Below are 18,787 nucleotides of genomic sequence, written 5' to 3'. Positions count from 1 at the left end.
TGTATGCATCTAACAACATAAGGCAAAAAATACATCAGGCAAAAACTGATAGAACTGCAAAGAGAAATATATGAATCCACTATTATAGTTGAAGACTTTAACTCCCCTCTATCAGAAATGCCCAGATCCAGCAGGCAGAAAATCGGTAAGGACATAGTTTAACTCAACACCATCATCAATCAACTGGATATAATTGACACCTGCAGACTACTCCACCCAACAATAGCAGATTATATATTCTTCTCTAGCTCACATGGAACATCCACTAAGGTAGACCACATTCTGGGCCATAAGACCCACCTTAACAAGTTTAAAAGAATAGAAATCATACAGTATCTGCTCTCATATCCCCATGGAATTAAACTAGAAATCAATAACAGAAAAATAGCTGGAAAATCCCAAAATACTTGGAAATTTAACAACATACTTCTAAATAACACATAGGTCAAAGGAGAAATCTCAAGGTAAATTAAAAAATATTCTGGGGACTTCCCGGGTGCTCCAGTGGGTAAGACTCTGCACTCCCAATGCAGGGGGCCTGGGTTCGATCCCTGGTTGGGGAACTAGATCCTGCATGCATGCCGCAACTGAGAGTTCAAGTGCTGCAACTAAAAAGATCCCGCATGCCAAAACGAAGATCCTGCATGCTGCAGCTAAGACCCGGTACAGCCAAAATAAATAAATAAATAAAAATTTTTTTTAATATTCCGAACTAAATAAAAATACAGTTTATCAAAATTTGTGGGATGAAGTGAAAGCAGTGCTTAAAGAAAAATTTATAGCATTGAATACATTTATTAGAAAAGACAAAAGATCTAAAATCAATAATCTAATCTTCCACCTTAGGAAACTAGAAAAAGAAGAGCAAATTAAATTCAAAATAAGAGAGAAAGGGACTTCCCTGGTGGCGCAGTGGTTAAGAATCTGCCTGCCAATGCAGGGGACAGGGGTTCGAGCCCTGGTCCGGGAAGATCCCACATGCCGCGGAGCAACTAAGCCTCGTGTGCCACAACTACTGAGCCTGCGCTCTAGAGCCCGAGAGCCACAACTACTAAAGCCCCCGCGCCTAGAGCCCGTGCTCCGCAACAAGAGAAGCCACCGCAATGAGAAGCCGGCGCACCGCAACGAAGAATAGCCTCCACTCACCGCAACTAGAGAAAGCCCGCGATAAGCAACGAAGACCCAAGGCAGCCAAAAATAAATAATTTAAAAAAACAAAAAACAAAAAAACAAAATAAGAAGGAAAGAAGTAAAAATTAGAGCAGAAATCCAAGAAATTAAAAACAAGAAATCAATAGAGAAAATCAATGAAATGAAAATCTGTTTCTTTGAAATGACCAATAAAATTGACAAGCCTCTAGCAAGGTTAACTAAGAAAAAAAATGAGATGACACACATTACTAATATCAGAAATGAAAGAGGGGACATCACCTCAGAACTCATGGACATTAAAAGAATAATAAAGGAGTATTATGAATGGTTCTATGCCCACAAATTTGATAACTTAGATAAAATGGACAAGTTCCTTGAAAGGTACAATCTACCAAAACTCACACAAGAAGAAATACACAATCTGAATAGTCCTATATCTTTTTAAAAAATTGAACCTTATAGGGTTTTGGTAATAATTTAATGGTTTATAACTATAAAGTTATTAGAATATTAGCTGGCATATAGTAAGCACTCAACAAATGTTAGTTATTGTTATACTATTAGTATAAGCTCATGAACGTAGGGTCTGTATGTATCTTGTTCATTGTCCAGTGGTGTGCTGGAGCCAGCTTGTACCAACTGTGCCCATTTCTTTCCAGTTCCACATTCAGAGATGTCACAGAGCTTGATATTGACTATGGTGGGAGTATTTACACCCTGGTAATTGGCTAATGCTTCAAATCAGGGATTTTTTTGGTTTGTTTTTGGAGAGCTGGTTTACTAGTATGCCATTATCTAGTCCAGTGCCTAGCACTTAGTACGCACTCAGTAAATATTTGTTGAATGAATAAACATATGACCACAGTCCATATGTTTAACTATTTCATTAGGGTCTCTTCAGTCATACCTTTAACTGAATAAGGCTCAGTGTGGAATTTCTTATCATAGGAGACCCTTGCTGTGTGCATTACTGGGGAAAGCAAACCTTGGCATTCTTTCCTTCCAGTTTTGGTTTCTTTGAGACATTTGACAAAGGGGAAGAGGAACAAGAAGCAAGAAGACCATCAGAAGTGACTCATCCTGATGAGCTGGGCTGGTCGAGGGTCTCAGGAGTCAGCATCCAGTATCTGTGTGTGGAGCCTGCTGTAAGGCTGCTATTTGGGTTTTGCAGCCTTGAGATTTCTGTGAGGATGTCAGAGTGAGTGAGAGAAGGTCATGAGACTCAGTGTGTGTACTAGGCCAACAAGAAAATGATGTGTGGAATTGATGGTAGATGTTTGAGACCAGCTGCAGAAGAGCCCCTGATTATGTGAGGGCCATGAGAAGGTAGGGGTAGGGTGTGGAAAGGGAGGATAGGAAGGAGGCAGGCTCTTGTTGAAGAGGATGCCTTTAGAAGGCTTTTGGGGGGAGGGTTCAGATGTGGGACCCTCCACATTATAAGCAGGTATAAGATCATGTTTCAGTCTAATTGTCATTTTCCTTTTTTCAGTCTCCTTTATTCTGTAAAATGATAGTAAAACTTGATCCTCCCCCAGTGAGTATGTATTGGGGGGATGTGGGTTTGGAGAAGGGAAGGTATGTGACATATTTGTCATTATAATTATTAGTAGTACTATAGGATATTAGCTTCACCACAAAAATGACATTATTGCTTTACACCTTACAATAATAGCACATGCTTTTACAATTTTTATTTGATCTTCCTACTTGTTTCTGCGATGTAGTTATGGCAGATATTATTATTTACTTAAAAAATTTATTTAACTTTAATATAAATAATACAATCTTGTAGTTTTAAAATCTTAAGTATAAAACATTTGCAGTGAAAAATCTATTTTCACATCTGTCCTTCAGCCACGCATTTCCTTCTCCCCAATAGGTAACCTTTGTTATTAGTTCTTGTTTATTTTTCCAGACGTTTAAATGAGTTGACCTAAAACAAATAGACTGCTGGATATTTGGCCAGCAAAGATGGGTTTATTCAGGATCAGCAGAGAATTGCAACCTTGGCGAGCCATCTGCAAGTCCCGCCAACGGTAAGGGAAGGAGAACAATTTTTATAGAGAGGAAAAGGAAGTTGAGAGGGCTATAGTAAACAAAAACTCCATGGCTTTTCATTGGCTAAGTTATTTCCAGGAAAGAAGAGGGGTCTTTCTTCTTCCTATTGGGCTCTGCTGTTATCACAGGGAGTAAGAGCTCCCTCTTCTGGTCTCCCCACTCCATTTAATTGAGGTTTCTGTTTATCAATTTTTTTACAAATGCCTAATCAAGTAAACATGAATATGTGTTTCCCCCTTTCTAGACAAATGATAACATCCCATGCATACTGCTATGTACCTACTTTTTCTCTTAAAACAAATCTCAGAGGTATTTTGACATCAGTACACAAGGTGCTTCTTTTTTCTTTTTGTCTGTGCACAGTGTTCCAGTTTATGGATGTACTATAATTTGTTTAACACTGTGGGTGGACATTTTGGTTGCTTCCATTATTTTGCTTTTGAAACCATGCTGCATCGAATTCCCTTGTAATTTTGCACCTGTGCGAGTTTATCTGTATGGTCCCTGTTTCATAGATGGGACAGCTGAGACTCAAGGTGATGCAGTGACAAGTCCAAGGTCACAAATGATCACTGAAGCAAGTTCCATGGCCCAGCCACTGTGAGAGTTTCCCACTACTACAACATGGAACCTGGGTTTTAGTTCAGCAGCCGTTGTTTCATGCTGCCATGGCCAGGTCCTGCCTAGGTGCTAGCCCTGTAGAGATGGGGAGGGACCTATTTGACCCTGCCTACAGGATAAAAAAGAGCTTCTGAGCGAAATCCTAAAGGATGAGCAGGAGTTAGCTTAAGCAGAGGACAAGACAGGGCCTTTCGGTCCACGGGACAAGCAGGCACCCAAAGCCCAGAGGTACAAGCAATTCAGTACCACTAGGATGTCAAGTGGGTGGTGGGAAGTGGCTGCAGAAGTATTTCTTGAGTGTTTGTGCAGGTGCAGCAGTGAGCTCCTGGATCCCATGGTATATTGAACTTGGACTTGGTTCTTTAGGTCTCAACTCGAAGTCAATGGAATTTCTGCAGAACGGTTAACTTTTGTGTTTTACTTTTTTTTTTCTTTAAGACACCAATTGTACTTGAACATTTGTTACTTTTTTTTTTTTTTAATTTATTTTTGGCTGTGTTAGGTCTTCGTTTCTGTGCAAGGGCTTTCTCTAGTTGTGGCAAGCGGGGGCCACTCTTCATCGCGGTGCGCGGACCTCTCACTATCGTGGCCTCTCTTGTTGCGGAGCACAGGCTCCAGACGTGCAGGCTCAGTAGTTGTGGCTCACGGGCCTAGTTGCCCCGCGGCATGTGGGATCTTCCCAGACCAGGGCTCGAACCCGTGTGCCCTGCATTGGCAGGCAGATTCTCAACCACTGCGCCACCAGGGAAGCCCCGTGTTTTACTTTTAATAATATGAAAAACAAATGAGACCATCGTGTTTTGGATCAACTGGGTGGCGTTTTATAACCTAAATTGCCAAATGACTTCAGTGTCTGCATTTGCCTTTGTCTTTGTGATGAGTTGGCACCAGGTAGCGCTGCTTTAATTGTCTCAGCTAATGGGAAGAGAACAGAGAAGGACTCAGTATGTAAATGAAGCATTTGTGCCTCCGGGAGGCCAAATGTCTCCCAGCAGGCTGAGTGAACAAAGGGTTAGCAGAAGTTCCAACAGAGAAAAGTGGTGGGAGAAGTGAGTCATTGCACGCCTGCCAAACTCCAGAGACCCTGCGCTGGAGGGATCAGTTCCACAATCACATTTTGTGCAGCAATTAGTTTCAGCAAACATCATCTGTCACAATAAATTAATGTTATTATTTTTAAATGTATTGGTTTTATAATTTTGTTTCTATTTAATTGGTAAATTGCCATTGCTTTTATAGTTTTATGTACTGTAAGTATATATTTATATCTAGTTTTATGCCTATATCTATTTAAATGGCATTATAATACAGATAAATTACCAATGCTGGGGGCACAAAGACCTTTTTTTCCTTTTAGGGGAGCCACTGAAGGGTTTTGAGTCTCATGATCAGACTGGCTTTTTAAACAGAACGTCCTGGCAGTATGGATTATGGATTGGAAAGGGACAAGCCTAGACTCTCTAAGAGGCTGGTGGGGGCCTAAACTAGGTCAGTGTAGCATTGTCCAGAAGAGAATAGATTCGAGAAATGTTTAGGAGGTGAAACTGGTAGGATTTGGTGACTGACCGGGTGTAGGAAGTGAGGGAGAAAAAAGCTTGGCCTGACACTCTAGTTTCTACTTGGTTGTAATCGGCTAAATTGTGGTGTCATTAAATAAAGTTAGAAACTGAGAGAAAAGGGGAGTAAGGAACAGCACTGGATGATAAGACAAAGAATTCCATTTGGGACATGATACGGTTGAGCTGCCTATGGGACAATGAGGCAGAGATGCTCGGTGGGCAGGTGGACCAATAAGTCTGAAGCTTGAGTCAGAGGTCAGTGCCGGCTGTGCAGATGTTGTGGTAGCTAAGACAAGGAGACAAGACAAAACTAAAACCATCTAGGAAGCATGTGTAGGATAAGCAGAGCTGTGGCCAGTGTTTTGGAGAACACTGGAGGTGGGGGAGCAAAGGGGAGCCCAGAAAGGAGTTTGAAAAGGAACAGTCTTAGGAATGGGAGAGTTGAGAGAGGATGGATCTTAGCAACTAATGGAACAAAGGGTTTTTAACAGTGTTGCATGCAGAGGAGAGGTTGAATAAGATAAGGAACAAAATGCGGTCACTGGATTTAGTAATATGGAAGTCACAGAAAAACATGGCACCAGTTCCCTTCCTAAGCCCCAACACAACCTTGGAATCCTTCTCAACTATGTGCTTCCTAATTGTGGCCCCAGACAATTAACTGGAGTTGGCACAAGAGTTGACACATGCCTGACCTTCCTTGTTTGGTACAGGTGGGAGGGGTTACATCACTGGGGAGACAATCCATTCCTAGGACTGGAAAAAAGGACCGGGGCAGGGGAGGGAAGTCTCGAGTGGGAAGTGGAGTAGACCGAGAGGAAGGGAGCGGGATATAGGTAAGAGAAGATTTAGAACAGATGCTAAGAGCTGACCTGGGATCAGCAAAAGACTTGTGAGGACCCAGATGAGGGCAGCTTCATGGTAGCACCTTGTCCTGCAGTTGTGGGATTTTCTCCATCAATCCATGGCAAGCTGGGGTAGGAAAAGTGAATGGGATTGATTATATAGGGATTGATACCCAGGGTTTGCTGTTCCAAGTGACCCAGGACAACTTATTCTTGGGGACCTTTGAACCTTCAACTGAAAAACAGATGGGTTGGACGCATGATCTCTCTGGCTTCATTTCTAAGTTCCTGGCAATGGTCCACGGTAATTGTGCTGTTTGGGTCTCATTCCATTTGGATGCAAAACCTCTGGCCCAGAGACCAAATCTTACCCATTGCTTGCTTTCCTCAGGCTGAACCTTCCAGGTAATTACTGCTGTGTTCACTCAATTTTCCCCTGGTGGGTTGCTCTGACTGGTCTGAGTCTCTGAAAGGTTAAGGACAAAGCAATGAAAGAATTATAAACAGTATTAATTAGTGATAGTATTAACATTTCAAATGGAATTAATAGCTCCCAGTCACGTGACCAGATACATTACTTTTATAGGTAATTATGATAAGTAATTAACACTAAATAAGTGATTCCTAGCCTGGTGCCTGGAACATTTTCTTCTTCCCTTTCCTCAAAACCTTCAGAAAAGCTCTCTTTTTGGCTAACCCTATTTCCTACCTTTATCCTTAACAGGCCATAATATGAATTTAAACTGTCTTTCAAATATTGTATTAGTGAGGTAGCCTTTGTTCCCAATTTTAAAGCGGGAGAGTCCAAGTTATAAATGGCATACGAGCATAAAAATGTTCAGTTGCCCTCACCATTTATTTAAGACAAACTGAAGAAGACAGTAATGACGTAACAGTTTACTCTTATTATTAGAAGTGGGGGAAGGTGGGGAGAGGTCATAGCTGCTGAGGGTCCAGGGGAACTCATCCTTTTCAGTTGGCATCATAGGCCAGCACTTGAAGCAGGACTATGGAGCCAGGTGGCTTGGATTTGAATCTGGCTCTGCCACTTGCCAGGAAAGTGACCCTGAACAGGTTGTTTTACCTCTCTACTTGGTGTCCTCATCTGTAAAATGGGATGATAATAGAGTCTGCCTCCTAAAGCTGTTGTGGGTTTTGGATGAGCTGACGTATCTGAAGCACTTATGACACAGCTGGCTCGTAGTAAGCGGTGTGTAAATGTGGCTGCTTGAAATATTATAATCTTTTTGGAGGACAGTTGAGCAATATGTATCTAAAGCCATTGAAATGTCATAATTTTTGACCCAGTTATCTCACTCCTGGGAACGAACCTCAAAGAATTAATTTAAGGAAAGAAGAAGATTGTAACTATGGACAAAAGTTTTGAAACCATTTTATTTACTAAACAAATAACAAGAAACAACCTAAAAAAACCCACCAAAAGGGTAATGGTAAAATATATGTTGTATAAACATGATGGAATAATCTGCCCTGGTTAAGATGATCAACATTAATTACAGGGACTTCCCTGATGGTCCAGTGGTTAAGAATCCTCCTTCCAATGCAGGGGTTGGAGGTTCGATCCCTGGTCGGGAACTAAGATCCCACATGCCGTGGGGCAACTAAGCTGGCGTGCCTTAGCTAGAGAGAAGCCTTCGCGACACAACAAAGAGCCTGCGTACTGCAACTAAGACCCGACGCAGCTAAAAAAACCAAAAACAAACAAAAAAACATTAATCACAAATACATAATGAAGTGTTTATGAAGTAATGTTTGATGAAACAAGCGATCACAGAATTGTATATCTGTTTTGATAACTTTATAAACAATTGGCACATGTTGCCTGGCTTTCTGTGTTTGGTAATTAGAAAGGATTTGAGATTTACTTTTAGGTATTTTATTTTATTTATCTTATTTCGTCTTATCTTATTGGAAGCAAGTTTATTTAAAGAGACACATTCCATACGGATAACGCAGTTCATCCCAGAAGGTAAGAGCGGCCTACTTTTAGGTTTTGTTTTGTTTTTTTTAAAAATTATTTATTTATTTATATTTATTTATTTATGGCTGTGCTGGGTCTTCGTTTCTGTGCGAGGGCTTTCTCTAGTTGTGGCAAGTGGGGGCCACTCTTCATCGCGGTGCGCGGGCCTCTCACTATCACGGCCTCTCTTGTTGCGGAGCACAGGCTCCAGACGCGCAGGCTCAGTAGTTGTGGCTCACGGGCCCAGTTGCTCCGCGGCATGTGGGATCTTCCCAGACCAGGGCTCGAACCTGTGTCCCCTGCATTGGCAGGCAGATTCTCAACCACTGCGCCACCAGGGAAGCCCTACTTTTAGGTATTTTAAAAGTAGGTTGATTACTAAACAAAATTCACGTTTAAATGAGGTGTTGCGCATGTATGCAGAAACCTTGCCTCTGGAGTGCTCGGTACTCTGTCACCTGCTGTTACTGCCGAGCCCTGACCCGGCCACCCCACCCTCCTCTCCCCGACCAAGTCACCTACGTTCCATGCAAGGCACTGACTCCTGCCACGCTGTCTGTGACCCTTCACAGATGAAAGTGTCTCAAGGGCACCTCAGAACCTGGCAGCACGGTGTTTGGCACGTAGTTCTCACTTAAGAAATGCTTGTTGAATTATATATACGTGTGTGTGTGTTCATATGTGTGTGTATGTGTGTATAAAGCATATACGGTGCTTGAATTTTTTCTCCCCTCTTGGTCAGAGTCTTCATTAGGGGGAAAAAGGAGAGGATAGGGATTCTCCTCATTGCCAGCAATGATTCAGGGCAGCAAATACTTTGTTTCTGTTTTTGTTTTGAAATTTCCGAGGCTTCTTCCATATGCTAATCAAGTGTTCCAGTGACAAAACACCTTCCATTTAACTAGTGTGTGTTGTACCACCCTGAGAAAACCAGCCTTATGGGGACACCATATTAATGCAAATCAGACAATTAGAGGACAGCACTAGACAATATGTAATCAAGCGCCAAAATGCACACAAAAAGGAAAATGTTTGCTACTATGGTCATATTAAAAATTACACAAGACTAATTTATAAAACAGAAATAGACTCACAGACATAGAAAATAAACTTATGGTTACCAAAGGGGAAAGGGGGCAGGGAGGGATAAATTAGGAGTTTGGGATTAACAGATACATACTACTATATATAAAATAGATAAACAACAAGGTCCTACTGTATAGCACAGGGAACTATATTCAATATCCTGTGATAAACCGTAATGGAAAAGAATATAAAAAATAAATAAATAAATAAATATATATATATAAATAATATAATATATATATATATAAATAACATATATATATATATAAAACTGAATCACCTGAAAGTGACACAACATTGTAAATCAACTATACTTCAATTAAAAATAAAAAGAGGGGCTTCCTTGGTGGTGCAGTGGTTCAGAATCCGCCTGCCAATGAAGGGGACACGGGTTCGAGCCCTGGTCCGGGAAGATCCCACATGACGCAGAGCAACTAAGCCCATGTGCCACAATTGCTGAGCCTGCACTCTAGAGCCCGCGAGCCACAAGTACTGAAGCCCATGCACCTAGAGCCCAAGCTGCACAACGAAGAGTAGCCCCCGCTTGACGCAACTAGAGAAAGCCGCGCGCAGCAACGAAGACCCAACGCAGCCAAACATAAATAAATAAAATAAACAAATTTATTTAAAAAAAAGAAAAAAATCACACAGGAATAACTTTTAAAATTTCCCTCTCAGTATATAATTTGCTCTTATTTCTAAGGAATTTTAAGGGCCTCTTAAAGTCTCAATCCATGTGATTATGGTGAGATGGAAAGAACATTAACTGATCATTAGGAAATTTATGTTCTAAATTTGGCTCTTCTACATGTATGATTTTGAACAAGTCCCTTCTTCTCTCTGGGCCTGTAAAATTAGGGGGTTGAACTTGATGATCTCAAAGGTCCCTTATGGCTACTAATGTCTGGTTCATGAAGCCTGGGAGTTCTGATGCCCTAAAACTCTGCTGGAACCCAAGTGTGCTTCTGTCCCTGCCTTTGGTGCAGCAGAGTCCAGGGCCTGGGAGCAGGGGTGGTTGGGGAGCTGAATTCGCTGTGTCTTGTCCTGGTTCCCACCCCTCCTAGAAGAAGGCTGAGTGTCTGCTCCGTGCTCTTCTCAGAGGAGGCTGATGGCCCCAGAGGGCCAGAGGGTGTGATGTCCAGGGTTGAGGCTGCACCCGATTGTACCAGAGGAACTGACAATCCGCCCTCTGTTTTCCCATTAGACCTGTGGATCCTTTGGTGAATAGTCCATGATTTGCAAATGGGGTTTGAAATAGGAGGGTTCTTATAAAATATTTTTATCCTGCAACTCCCTTCCTCCCCTCGGAAGACTCCAAGGTGCCCATCACCCCTTCACCTCAAACAGCGCCCCCCCATGGGTTCTACCCATGGGGTAGAACCCCCCAGGGTTCTCAGCCTGGTCCCGAGCTCTGAACTCTTCGGATCACTGGTGTTGACTCTGGCCACCAGAGGGCACTCTTGCAACGTGGAAACCAACAGTTCTCTTCGCGTTGCTGGAGCCTGGGTCCCATCTTTGCCAGAACATCTGGACTTGCTGAAGCCTTCCTTAAGTGATTCTCAACCAGGCACGGTTTCTTCCCCTGGGGGGAACATTTCACCAGGTCTAGAAGAGGAGGCTGGGGGAGGGTGCCACTAGTATCTAGAGGCCAGGGATATACTAAACATCCTGGAATGCATAGGATAGCTCCTCACAGCTAAGAATTTTGCAGCCCCAAATGGCAATAGTGCCGAGGTTGAGAAACTCTGCTCTCCTTGAATCTGTTGTCTAAAACGCAGAGTGCACCACCTGGAAATTTATGTCCTCTGAAGCTGAGCTTTCCGTCTCCTGGGTTCACCTACTCCAAAAAGAAATTTTAGAAAAGTGACCACAAAGCATTTTTCATTGCCTGAAACGTGGGGGTCATAGCAACCACAAACTTCTGAAGAGGAGGAGGGGTCAGGCAGAGGGCACATGGGGGTTCCTGTTATGGGACCCTGTTCCCGAGGCTGGCCTCTCTGAACGGGACCCAAACCCTATGACAGTGTGATACAGTTCTTTGCGCCACAGCAGACAACACTAGCTCTTTGTCTCCCCAAACTGGACAGGATGATGGGAAAGCCCCAGGCTGGGTGTTCGTCCTTCTTGTAGGGCTTGGGATGGGCCTGTGACTTTGGGAGCAAGTGAGAAGCAGTTTTCACTATAGCTCCTAGGATCTCCTGGGAGCGACACTCTGAGGTCCCCCTTTTTGGCATCTGGGGTAAGTGAGGGAGACTGTGAAGAAGCCCTCTCACAGATCCTTTCTCCTGGCCTCTACCCTGCTTGGAAGCCTGGGAGCTGGGTTCCTTGCTCATCTTAACCTTTCTGTGCGGTGAGGGCTTAGCCCTGCCTTACTCTGGGTCTCTCCTTCCCCAGTCCATCCATGAGAACATGCGCCTGCCACAAAGGACTGAGAGGCAGTGGGTAGCAGAATGAATAGGGAGCTCTGAGAGAGGGATGCACCCCTACTCTTTGGATGAGGGCCGGGGACAAATGATGGACAAAGGGACCCTCTGTGCCTCCTTAGTTTCTGCTCTCCATCATGGGAAGAAAGTGGAGACAAATCCTAAACCTGTAATTGGCAGCCTAGAGATAGGAGAGCAATATGGTTCCATTGCCTTGGCTCCTGGGACACTCTTCTCTTGTGGCCTTCCCTTGGTTGAGCAAAAGACCCCTCTCTATGTGTCCCCTCCTCCCCCAGCCACCTGATGCTTCAGTGGGCTCCCCTTGTCATTCTCAGGACCTGGGGTGCAGAGGGAGAGGGACCCCTTCCAACTCCCTCCTTCATCCCCAACCCTTAAAACTCTGCTCAGAGGTCCATGGCAGGGATCTGGGGGTCATTCTGTGAAGACCCCTGCTCTGCTCCTAGGTTCCTTCCTTGAGGCTGGTTTCTCACTGGCCAGGGCAGCTCCTCGGGCTACAGTTTCAGCCTTTCTCTCTGGGACATGATGGCAGCAGAAGGGAGGAGAGTGACTGGCTTGATTCCTACTGCTGCTTGGTTCTTACTCCTCCTCCCAAACCCCCCTCCCCGCTTCCCATCAGGAATCCTGGGTGGTGTTTAGCTCCAAACCAGATCAGAGGGCAGCAGGAACGCAGCAGGGGGTGGTCAGCCAAGAGGGAGGTTTGCCAAGGGCATTTTATTCATGGTCTGCCGTGGAGTATTACAGAGCTGAGGAGGCCCATCCCTCCTGACCCCTCTTGCTTGGGTCTTGGGGAAAGGAGGGGACAGGAGCTCCCAGGGTCACAGAAATCAGAGGGATCGGAGAGAGCTGCACGGAGGGGCAGGAGAGAGAGGGGAGACCTTAGCCTGATGAGGGACAAGGGCCCCAGTGAAGAAAGGAGTTGCCCTGAGACTCGGGGAACAAAACAACTCCTGACCCTTCCCCAACTTAGACTCTTAATTTCCTGTCTCATGTGGGCAGGTATGGGGTCTTTCAAATGATGGAAACCTATGGAAACCTTATTCTCATTCTCCCTCAAAAAAAGTTGAGATTAAGAATGTCTCCTTAATCTGATTAGCAATTTGGTGGGAGGGGGCACTCTGCCTCAATTTTCCCCATCCCCACATTTGCTTTTTCCCTGTGATGCCCCCCATCTCCTTGGGTGCAACTCCGTTCCTTCAGATCGTTCTACAATTTAAAGCTGTTTCCAGCCAGGGGAAGGAGCAAAGCCAGAAGGGAGGTAGGTAAGAGGTGAGATGGAGTTTGGGGGACACTCCCCCACTTCACATCTTCCTCCCCCATTAAGGAGGATCCAAGGGCCACACTGCTTTGAAGTTCTCCAGATTGGGGGACACAGGACTTTCCTCTACAATGTAGGGTTCCTGCCTCTCTGAGGAGAAGCCCTCCCTGGGATCCATCGTGGGATCAGGCTTTACCTCCAGCCCCTTGGGCCTCAGGCATGAGAGCCAGAGCCTCTCCCCAGCCCCCTGCGCCAGCCCGGCCAACAGAGGAAGGCCGGGAAAATGCCGGGCCAGTGGGGCCCCTGCGGGTCCTGGGAGCAGGGTGTCTGGCATGGAGGACCCTGGGAAGTGCTGCCCTGCGGGGACAGGGGGCAAAAAAGGCCCTGAGAGGTGGGGCCAGTCAGAGGGGACAGGGGGTGGCAGGGGAGGGGTGAAGGAGGCAAAACTGGGAGGCTCGTCTTGGGGGCTCCCCAAATGGCAGCAAGGGCTGAGCCGGCAGGGGGCTGGGGCAGAGCCAAGTCCTAGAGAGAGAGAGAGAGAGAGAGAGAGAAAGAGTCAGTGAGTCCCCACCACTGGAGATGTCTCCTTTCTCTGCCCACTTCCCATTTCTTTTTGCTCCTGCTTGAAACCTTCTCTCCCCACCTGTGCACCTTCCTTTTTTCTTTGCTTCACATCTTATCGTAAATGTCATCTCCTTGGGGAAGCCTCTGAGCCTTCCCAGCCTAGGTGAGAGCCCCTGGACAACCCCCTCATCCTTCCTGGTACTCTCCTCCAGGGCCCCGTTGCTCAGAATCAGGAGTCATTTGTGTGATTATTTAATATCTGTGTTCCCAGCACTGTGGTGGCAGGAACTGTGTCTGTTTTATTCTGGATCCTGGGATCCAACCCAGCCTGGCGCGTATTAAGTGCTCAGTAAAAATGTGTTGGATGAATGAATGAGGATATTCTTTGCCATAACTCAATGGATTCATTCTTCACTCTCCTCGTCCCTGTAGCAAAGGACTCTAGTTCTATTCTAGCTGGGCAAAGATCTAGTTGTGTGACCCTGGGTTTGTCATTTAAATTCCTCAGTTCCTTCATCCATAAAACCCCTGCTCCCAGCTAAGATCAAGCAGCATCATGGGGCCTGCTGAGCTGTGAGGCCAAGCATGTGGGGTGAGCCCCAGCCTTCCCCTTCTCTGGCTGGCTCTGGCCTATAGCTCTCCTCCTTCAAGAAGCCCTCCCTCCTTCCATTCCTTCCAAATCTGCCCTGTTTCCCCAGGATCCTGCAATAGGGGCTCCTAGCCTGGGATCTCTGGGGATGATTATATAGAACTTCACACCACTTTCTATAGTTCAAAAAACCTAACTCCAGTTCCATATTTTTTCTTAGCAAGTATCAACCCAAGGTGATGACATCAGCAGGGCTATAGTTAGTAAGAACTGGGAAAACAATTTAGTTATTACTTAATTCATCCGATTTATTTGGTAGGAACAATATTTCTGATGTTGGATCTGTGAAAGGGGAAAATAGTAAAAATGATCCTTCATGAGGAAAAGCGTGGAGACCCCTGCCAGAGTGTACCTTCTCCTAGGTCACCGTCTTTTTCTTGGGTCCTTAGATGACGTGGAGACTGCTGTTTTCCCCCAGGAAGGTTGTGTCCCCTGGGGCTCCTGGAGGCAGCGTCCCCCCTCAGGGCCCCACAGCTGAGTAGGCGTGTGGAGGAGATGGGTCTAAGAGTCCTCCTACCCCTCCCCGCCCCTTCCCAGCTCTGGTCCTGCAGCTTCTGCCCCTGGCTCAGTAGTCCTGGCCGCCCTTCTCCCCAGAAGCAGCTTCTTCTCTTGACACCAAATGCTGTGAGTGAAGGTGGAGTGAAGGGCTGGCACACCCTTCTGGAATCCCGATCCAGAAGTGGGCATGTGGCTGCTACTAGACTCCCAGGGACCTAAAGCTCCTTAGCGTGCCCCAGGACCCAAGCACAGGCAGGGCCTGTGTACCCGCAGAGGGCAGGCAGGTGCAAAATACCTCACGCCAAGCGGGGGCTCGCCAGGGAATATTTTTTGATTTCCCCCTCATAGTTTCCCAAAGAGAGCAGCTCTGTGCCCAAGGCATTCCCAGAACTGGGAAGGGGTGGGTGTGGGTGGAAGAACAGAGAGGTGTTCAGGTGCTGTCTTGCTCCAGGCTGCCAGACTTGTGGCCCTACGAGTCCTAGCAGGTCTTGAGCCGCCCTACGCCCACAGCCTTGGCTGTGCTCATGAGGACCCAGAGCCAGGTGCCCTGCATTCTCTGGGAGGTGGGACCTCTGGGCTCTCAGCTGCACTTGGGTGGGGTGAGGGCCATGGGTCTTTGTTCCATGAAATTGCCAGAAGTGGAGGGATAGGTCTTGGGCCTGTGCAGAAGAGTCTTGTGTTGGTCAAGTGTCTCTGTGATCTTTTTCACAGAAAATCTGACTTTGCCTCTTCCCAGCTTACAGCCCTGGAAGAACTGGCCTCTGCCTGCATTTTTGCCGTGTCCCCCTCCATCACCATGTGCTGTCACACTGGCCTCCTCCGGGTTCCTCTTTCCTGCCCCAGGACCTTTGCACACCTTATTCTCTCTGCTTGCCATGCTCTCCTCTCTCCCTCTGAACTAAGCTGGCACCGATTTACATTTTGGGTCTCAGCTCAAATGTCACTTTGTCAAGGAAGTCTTCCCAGCTGCACCCTGAACTTCCCTTTAGCAGTTAGCACAATTATCATTACTTATCTACTTGTTGGATTATTAACTGAATGTCCGCAAACCTCCTCTTGTCTACAAGCTCTATAAAGGCAGTCTTGCTCACATTGGCACCCCTGGCCCTAGGACAGGGCCTGGCACATTCAACAGGAGCCCATGAGCTATTTGTTGAAAGAAGAAATGAGTGAATAAGGGAATGAATGGGTGAACTTTATCTTCCCAATCTCTCTTCAGTTGGGCCTCCTTCTCCACCCATGGCCCCTGCCTTGGTTCTGTCCCCATCATCCTCTGCTTAGATGATCTTCAAAGCCTCCAACATCAGTTGTGTGCCTCTTCCACCCCAAACTCTACGTCAACCCAAGTCGTCTTTGTAAAATGAACATCTGGATGTGCCTCTCCCTCTGGGTCCCTCCTGTCCACAGGATCAAGTCCAAGCCCCCTCAGCATGGCTTCTGGGGCCCTCCGTGACCAGACGCCTGTCCGCCTCGCCAGCCTCGTCTCTCACCCGCCTCCTTGTCCCCCCTCCCATCACACACCTTACTCTCACCATGTAAGCTACCGGCAGATCTTCAGATTTACTACACTCACTTGCAGCTTTTTACTTCACAAATGCTGTTCCCTCTGCCTGGGCATCTTTCTCCATCTTCTTCACCTGCTCAGGTGTAGCCTCCTCCAGGAAGCCCCAACTCATCTGCATTCCCATAGCACCTCATGCTTCCCTGAATCTCAGCATCCTCCCATCTCTGCTCCCTACTGATCTCCGAGCTTCTTGAGAGCCGTCTTTCATCTCTGGGTCCCCACACTTAGTAAATAGCTGGTGAGCAATAAATGTTTGTTGAATGAATACTTGACTTATCCTTTGACTCATGCCCCCTCACCCATGTGCGCAATCAAAAGGGTCCTCCCCTCCTCTGCTTAAGATTCCCTGGGCCCTCCCCAGTCCTGAGCACTCACTGTGGACAGTGCTGCCGCTTCCCTTCTTGTCCCCGGAGGCCTCTGGTGGTCCTTGAGGGGTCCGCTGTCCAGCCAGCTGCTCTGCCATGGCCCGATGGGTGAACAGCATGCTATGCAGGAGCTGGGGAGTGAGGAGAAGCAGGCTCAGGGGTTGAATGGGCCCTGCCTGGCATGTATTCCCCAGTATACATTGTTTGTTTTAATGACCAGTCATTAAAATAATGAAATACTCTCATAATGGTTGTTAAGTCAGCACTGCCCACATGTCCTGGACCCTCCCCTGAGACCCCCCCACCCCCTTCCCTGTGATCCTGGCACAGAAGGAGTTGCCCTCTCTCATAGGCAGGTGCTCTACTATAGGGATTGTTAAATATGTAGGGGTGATTCAGAGTATCACCCCCACCCCTGGGACACTCAGGGACTAGGATGCAGGGGGAGAAGAACATTGAAAGCTGATGGGCCCCTGAGGCACAGAGGAGGGCTGGGGGCCTCCTGGACAGAGAGGCAGGTTCTGGTGGAGCTCTGGGGACAGGACCAGCCTTCATGCCTACCTCACTCTGTACACCCATGGGCACCAGGGCTGGTCGAAACAGAGCAGGGGTCCCCAGCAGCAAGTGGAGGGATGGCGGTGCCCGCACCTCCCACAGAGGGTAGTTGACTACGATGAGCTTGCTGAAGTTGAACTTGTAAGTGAACCTTTTGCCTTTGGTCTTGTGCAGGATCCTCTTATTGTAGTAATATCTGGAGATTCCAAGGTTGAGAATAAAGGGTTGGCCCAGTGGCAGGGAGGATGCAGTCAGAGACGCAGCCACAACCCCTGTCCCCAGGCTGGCAAGGCAAACCCCGAGCTGTTCCTGGATAACCACTGGACATCTTACCATACTCCAGAGCATTTCCCAAGCCTCAGAGGGGCGGGAATCTGACAGGGGTGCCAGAAACCACAGCTCTTTTCTTTGAACTCTGCCCTGTCTGGCCACGTTGGCTGCCTCCTCTCACCTGAGGGCCCGGCTCAGTTTGTCATAATTCATCTGTGGTTTGCACTTCCTGCGGCCCCAGAGGCGGGCCACCTCATCTGGATCCTTGATGACAAACTCCCCGTACTCTCCCTGCTGCCAGGCGATGACATGGCGGAACTCCTCCTTCTGCAGCAGCTCCAGGATGAAGTGCCACAGCTGGATCTGCCGGGAGCCCGGGGATGACTCGGCTTTGTAGGCCCAGTCGGGGAAGGCCAGGCCTGGGGTGGAGAGGGGAGTGAGCGCCGTCCCACTGCTCCCGAGGCCTCTGGGGCACTGCCGGAGCACAGCTGGGACACCTGGCGGAGGCTCACCTGAGATCCAGAAGTTACGGGAGGCGATGGCAGGGATGCCCTCAGCCAGGCAGCTGCGGTGCATTGTCCACTCCGGGGGAGCAAGAGCTGTGTCTGGGTCTTGGGGGGAAATGGTCCCCTCTTAGGAGGAAGCGAAAGAAGGCAGGGGAGAAGGAGGTGAAAGAGGAAGGAAAGAGAGAAGAGGGACGAGACTAGGGGAGGAAAGGGAGACTGAGGCAGGGGAGCAGGGTCTGAGGCAGGAAGCTCCCCCCTAGCCAGGCTGGGCCCAGCCTCCCCTGGGGACCTCCTCACTGGCCGGGGGCTGACCCAGGGCTCAGGGCTTGAGGCTGAGCTGCTTTATAGATGGGGAGGAATGCAGAGGGTCCTAGGTCCTGCCGCCGCTGGGGGATTTAGAGAATGAGACCTTTTCTCAGGGCTTAACAGGATTGGGGTTTTTCCCAGGAGGAGACAAGTGAAAATGTAATTAATCGTTGGCTCTTTCTAAACCTTGAGTGAGAGGAGTTGGCAGATACACAAACCCACACCTTTATAGTACTTAGAACAATTTTACATTTGAGAAGAGGAGGGATTTTTGTGCGTTTTATTCACCGAGGAGTCTCGAGTGCCTAGCAGAGTGCCTGGCATGTCGTGGATGTTCAACAAATGATTGTTCCCCCAGAATCACCGCCAGCAGCACACCCAAAAGTCACCTGCCAAGCACCTGACAGTGTGTCCTGAAAGAACAGAGTTACCACAGTGAGTGCTGAATGTTGGAACTCCTAGGTTACCCTCCTCTGGACCAGGTATTAGGCATCTCTGGAAAAGTCCCT

At 47.2% G+C, this 18,787-nt stretch overlaps 1 protein-coding gene across 1 annotated transcript; it reads right to left on the bottom strand.

Annotated features, from left to right (window-relative positions):
* Positions 1–13,062: 13,062 nt before the first annotated feature.
* LOC133088099 (ETS translocation variant 3-like protein) lies at positions 13,063–18,042 on the bottom strand. The gene is made up of 5 exons (XM_061185886.1): positions 17,979–18,042; positions 17,648–17,885; positions 17,203–17,392; positions 16,652–16,772; positions 13,063–13,523 (listed from the first exon to the last, which is right to left on the bottom strand). The coding sequence occupies exons 1-5, from the start codon at positions 18,040–18,042 to the stop codon at positions 13,063–13,065; spliced, it is 1,074 nt and encodes a 357-aa protein (XP_061041869.1).
* Between the last annotated feature and the right edge of the window lie 745 nt (positions 18,043–18,787).

This window comes from Eubalaena glacialis, chromosome 3 (genome assembly GCF_028564815.1).
Source record: "Eubalaena glacialis isolate mEubGla1 chromosome 3, mEubGla1.1.hap2.+ XY, whole genome shotgun sequence".
Taxonomy (NCBI): domain Eukaryota; kingdom Metazoa; phylum Chordata; class Mammalia; order Artiodactyla; family Balaenidae; genus Eubalaena; species Eubalaena glacialis.
This window is presented reverse-complemented; position numbering and strand designations above follow the sequence as displayed.

Bases quoted from the DNA above. Each gene is read 5' to 3' on its own strand.
- LOC133088099 (XM_061185886.1), bottom strand. From the start codon at position 18,042: ATGCACCGCAGCTGCCTGGCTGAGGGCATCCCTGCCATCGCCTCCCGT. The intron at 16,773-17,202 runs GTAGGCATGAAG...CTCACTCCCCAG, and splicing joins CCATGGGTGTACAGAGTGAG to CTCCTGCATAGCATGCTGTT. The intron at 13,524-16,651 runs GTGAGTGCTCAG...CTCTCTCTCTAG, and splicing joins AAGCGGCAGCACTGTCCACA to GACTTGGCTCTGCCCCAGCC.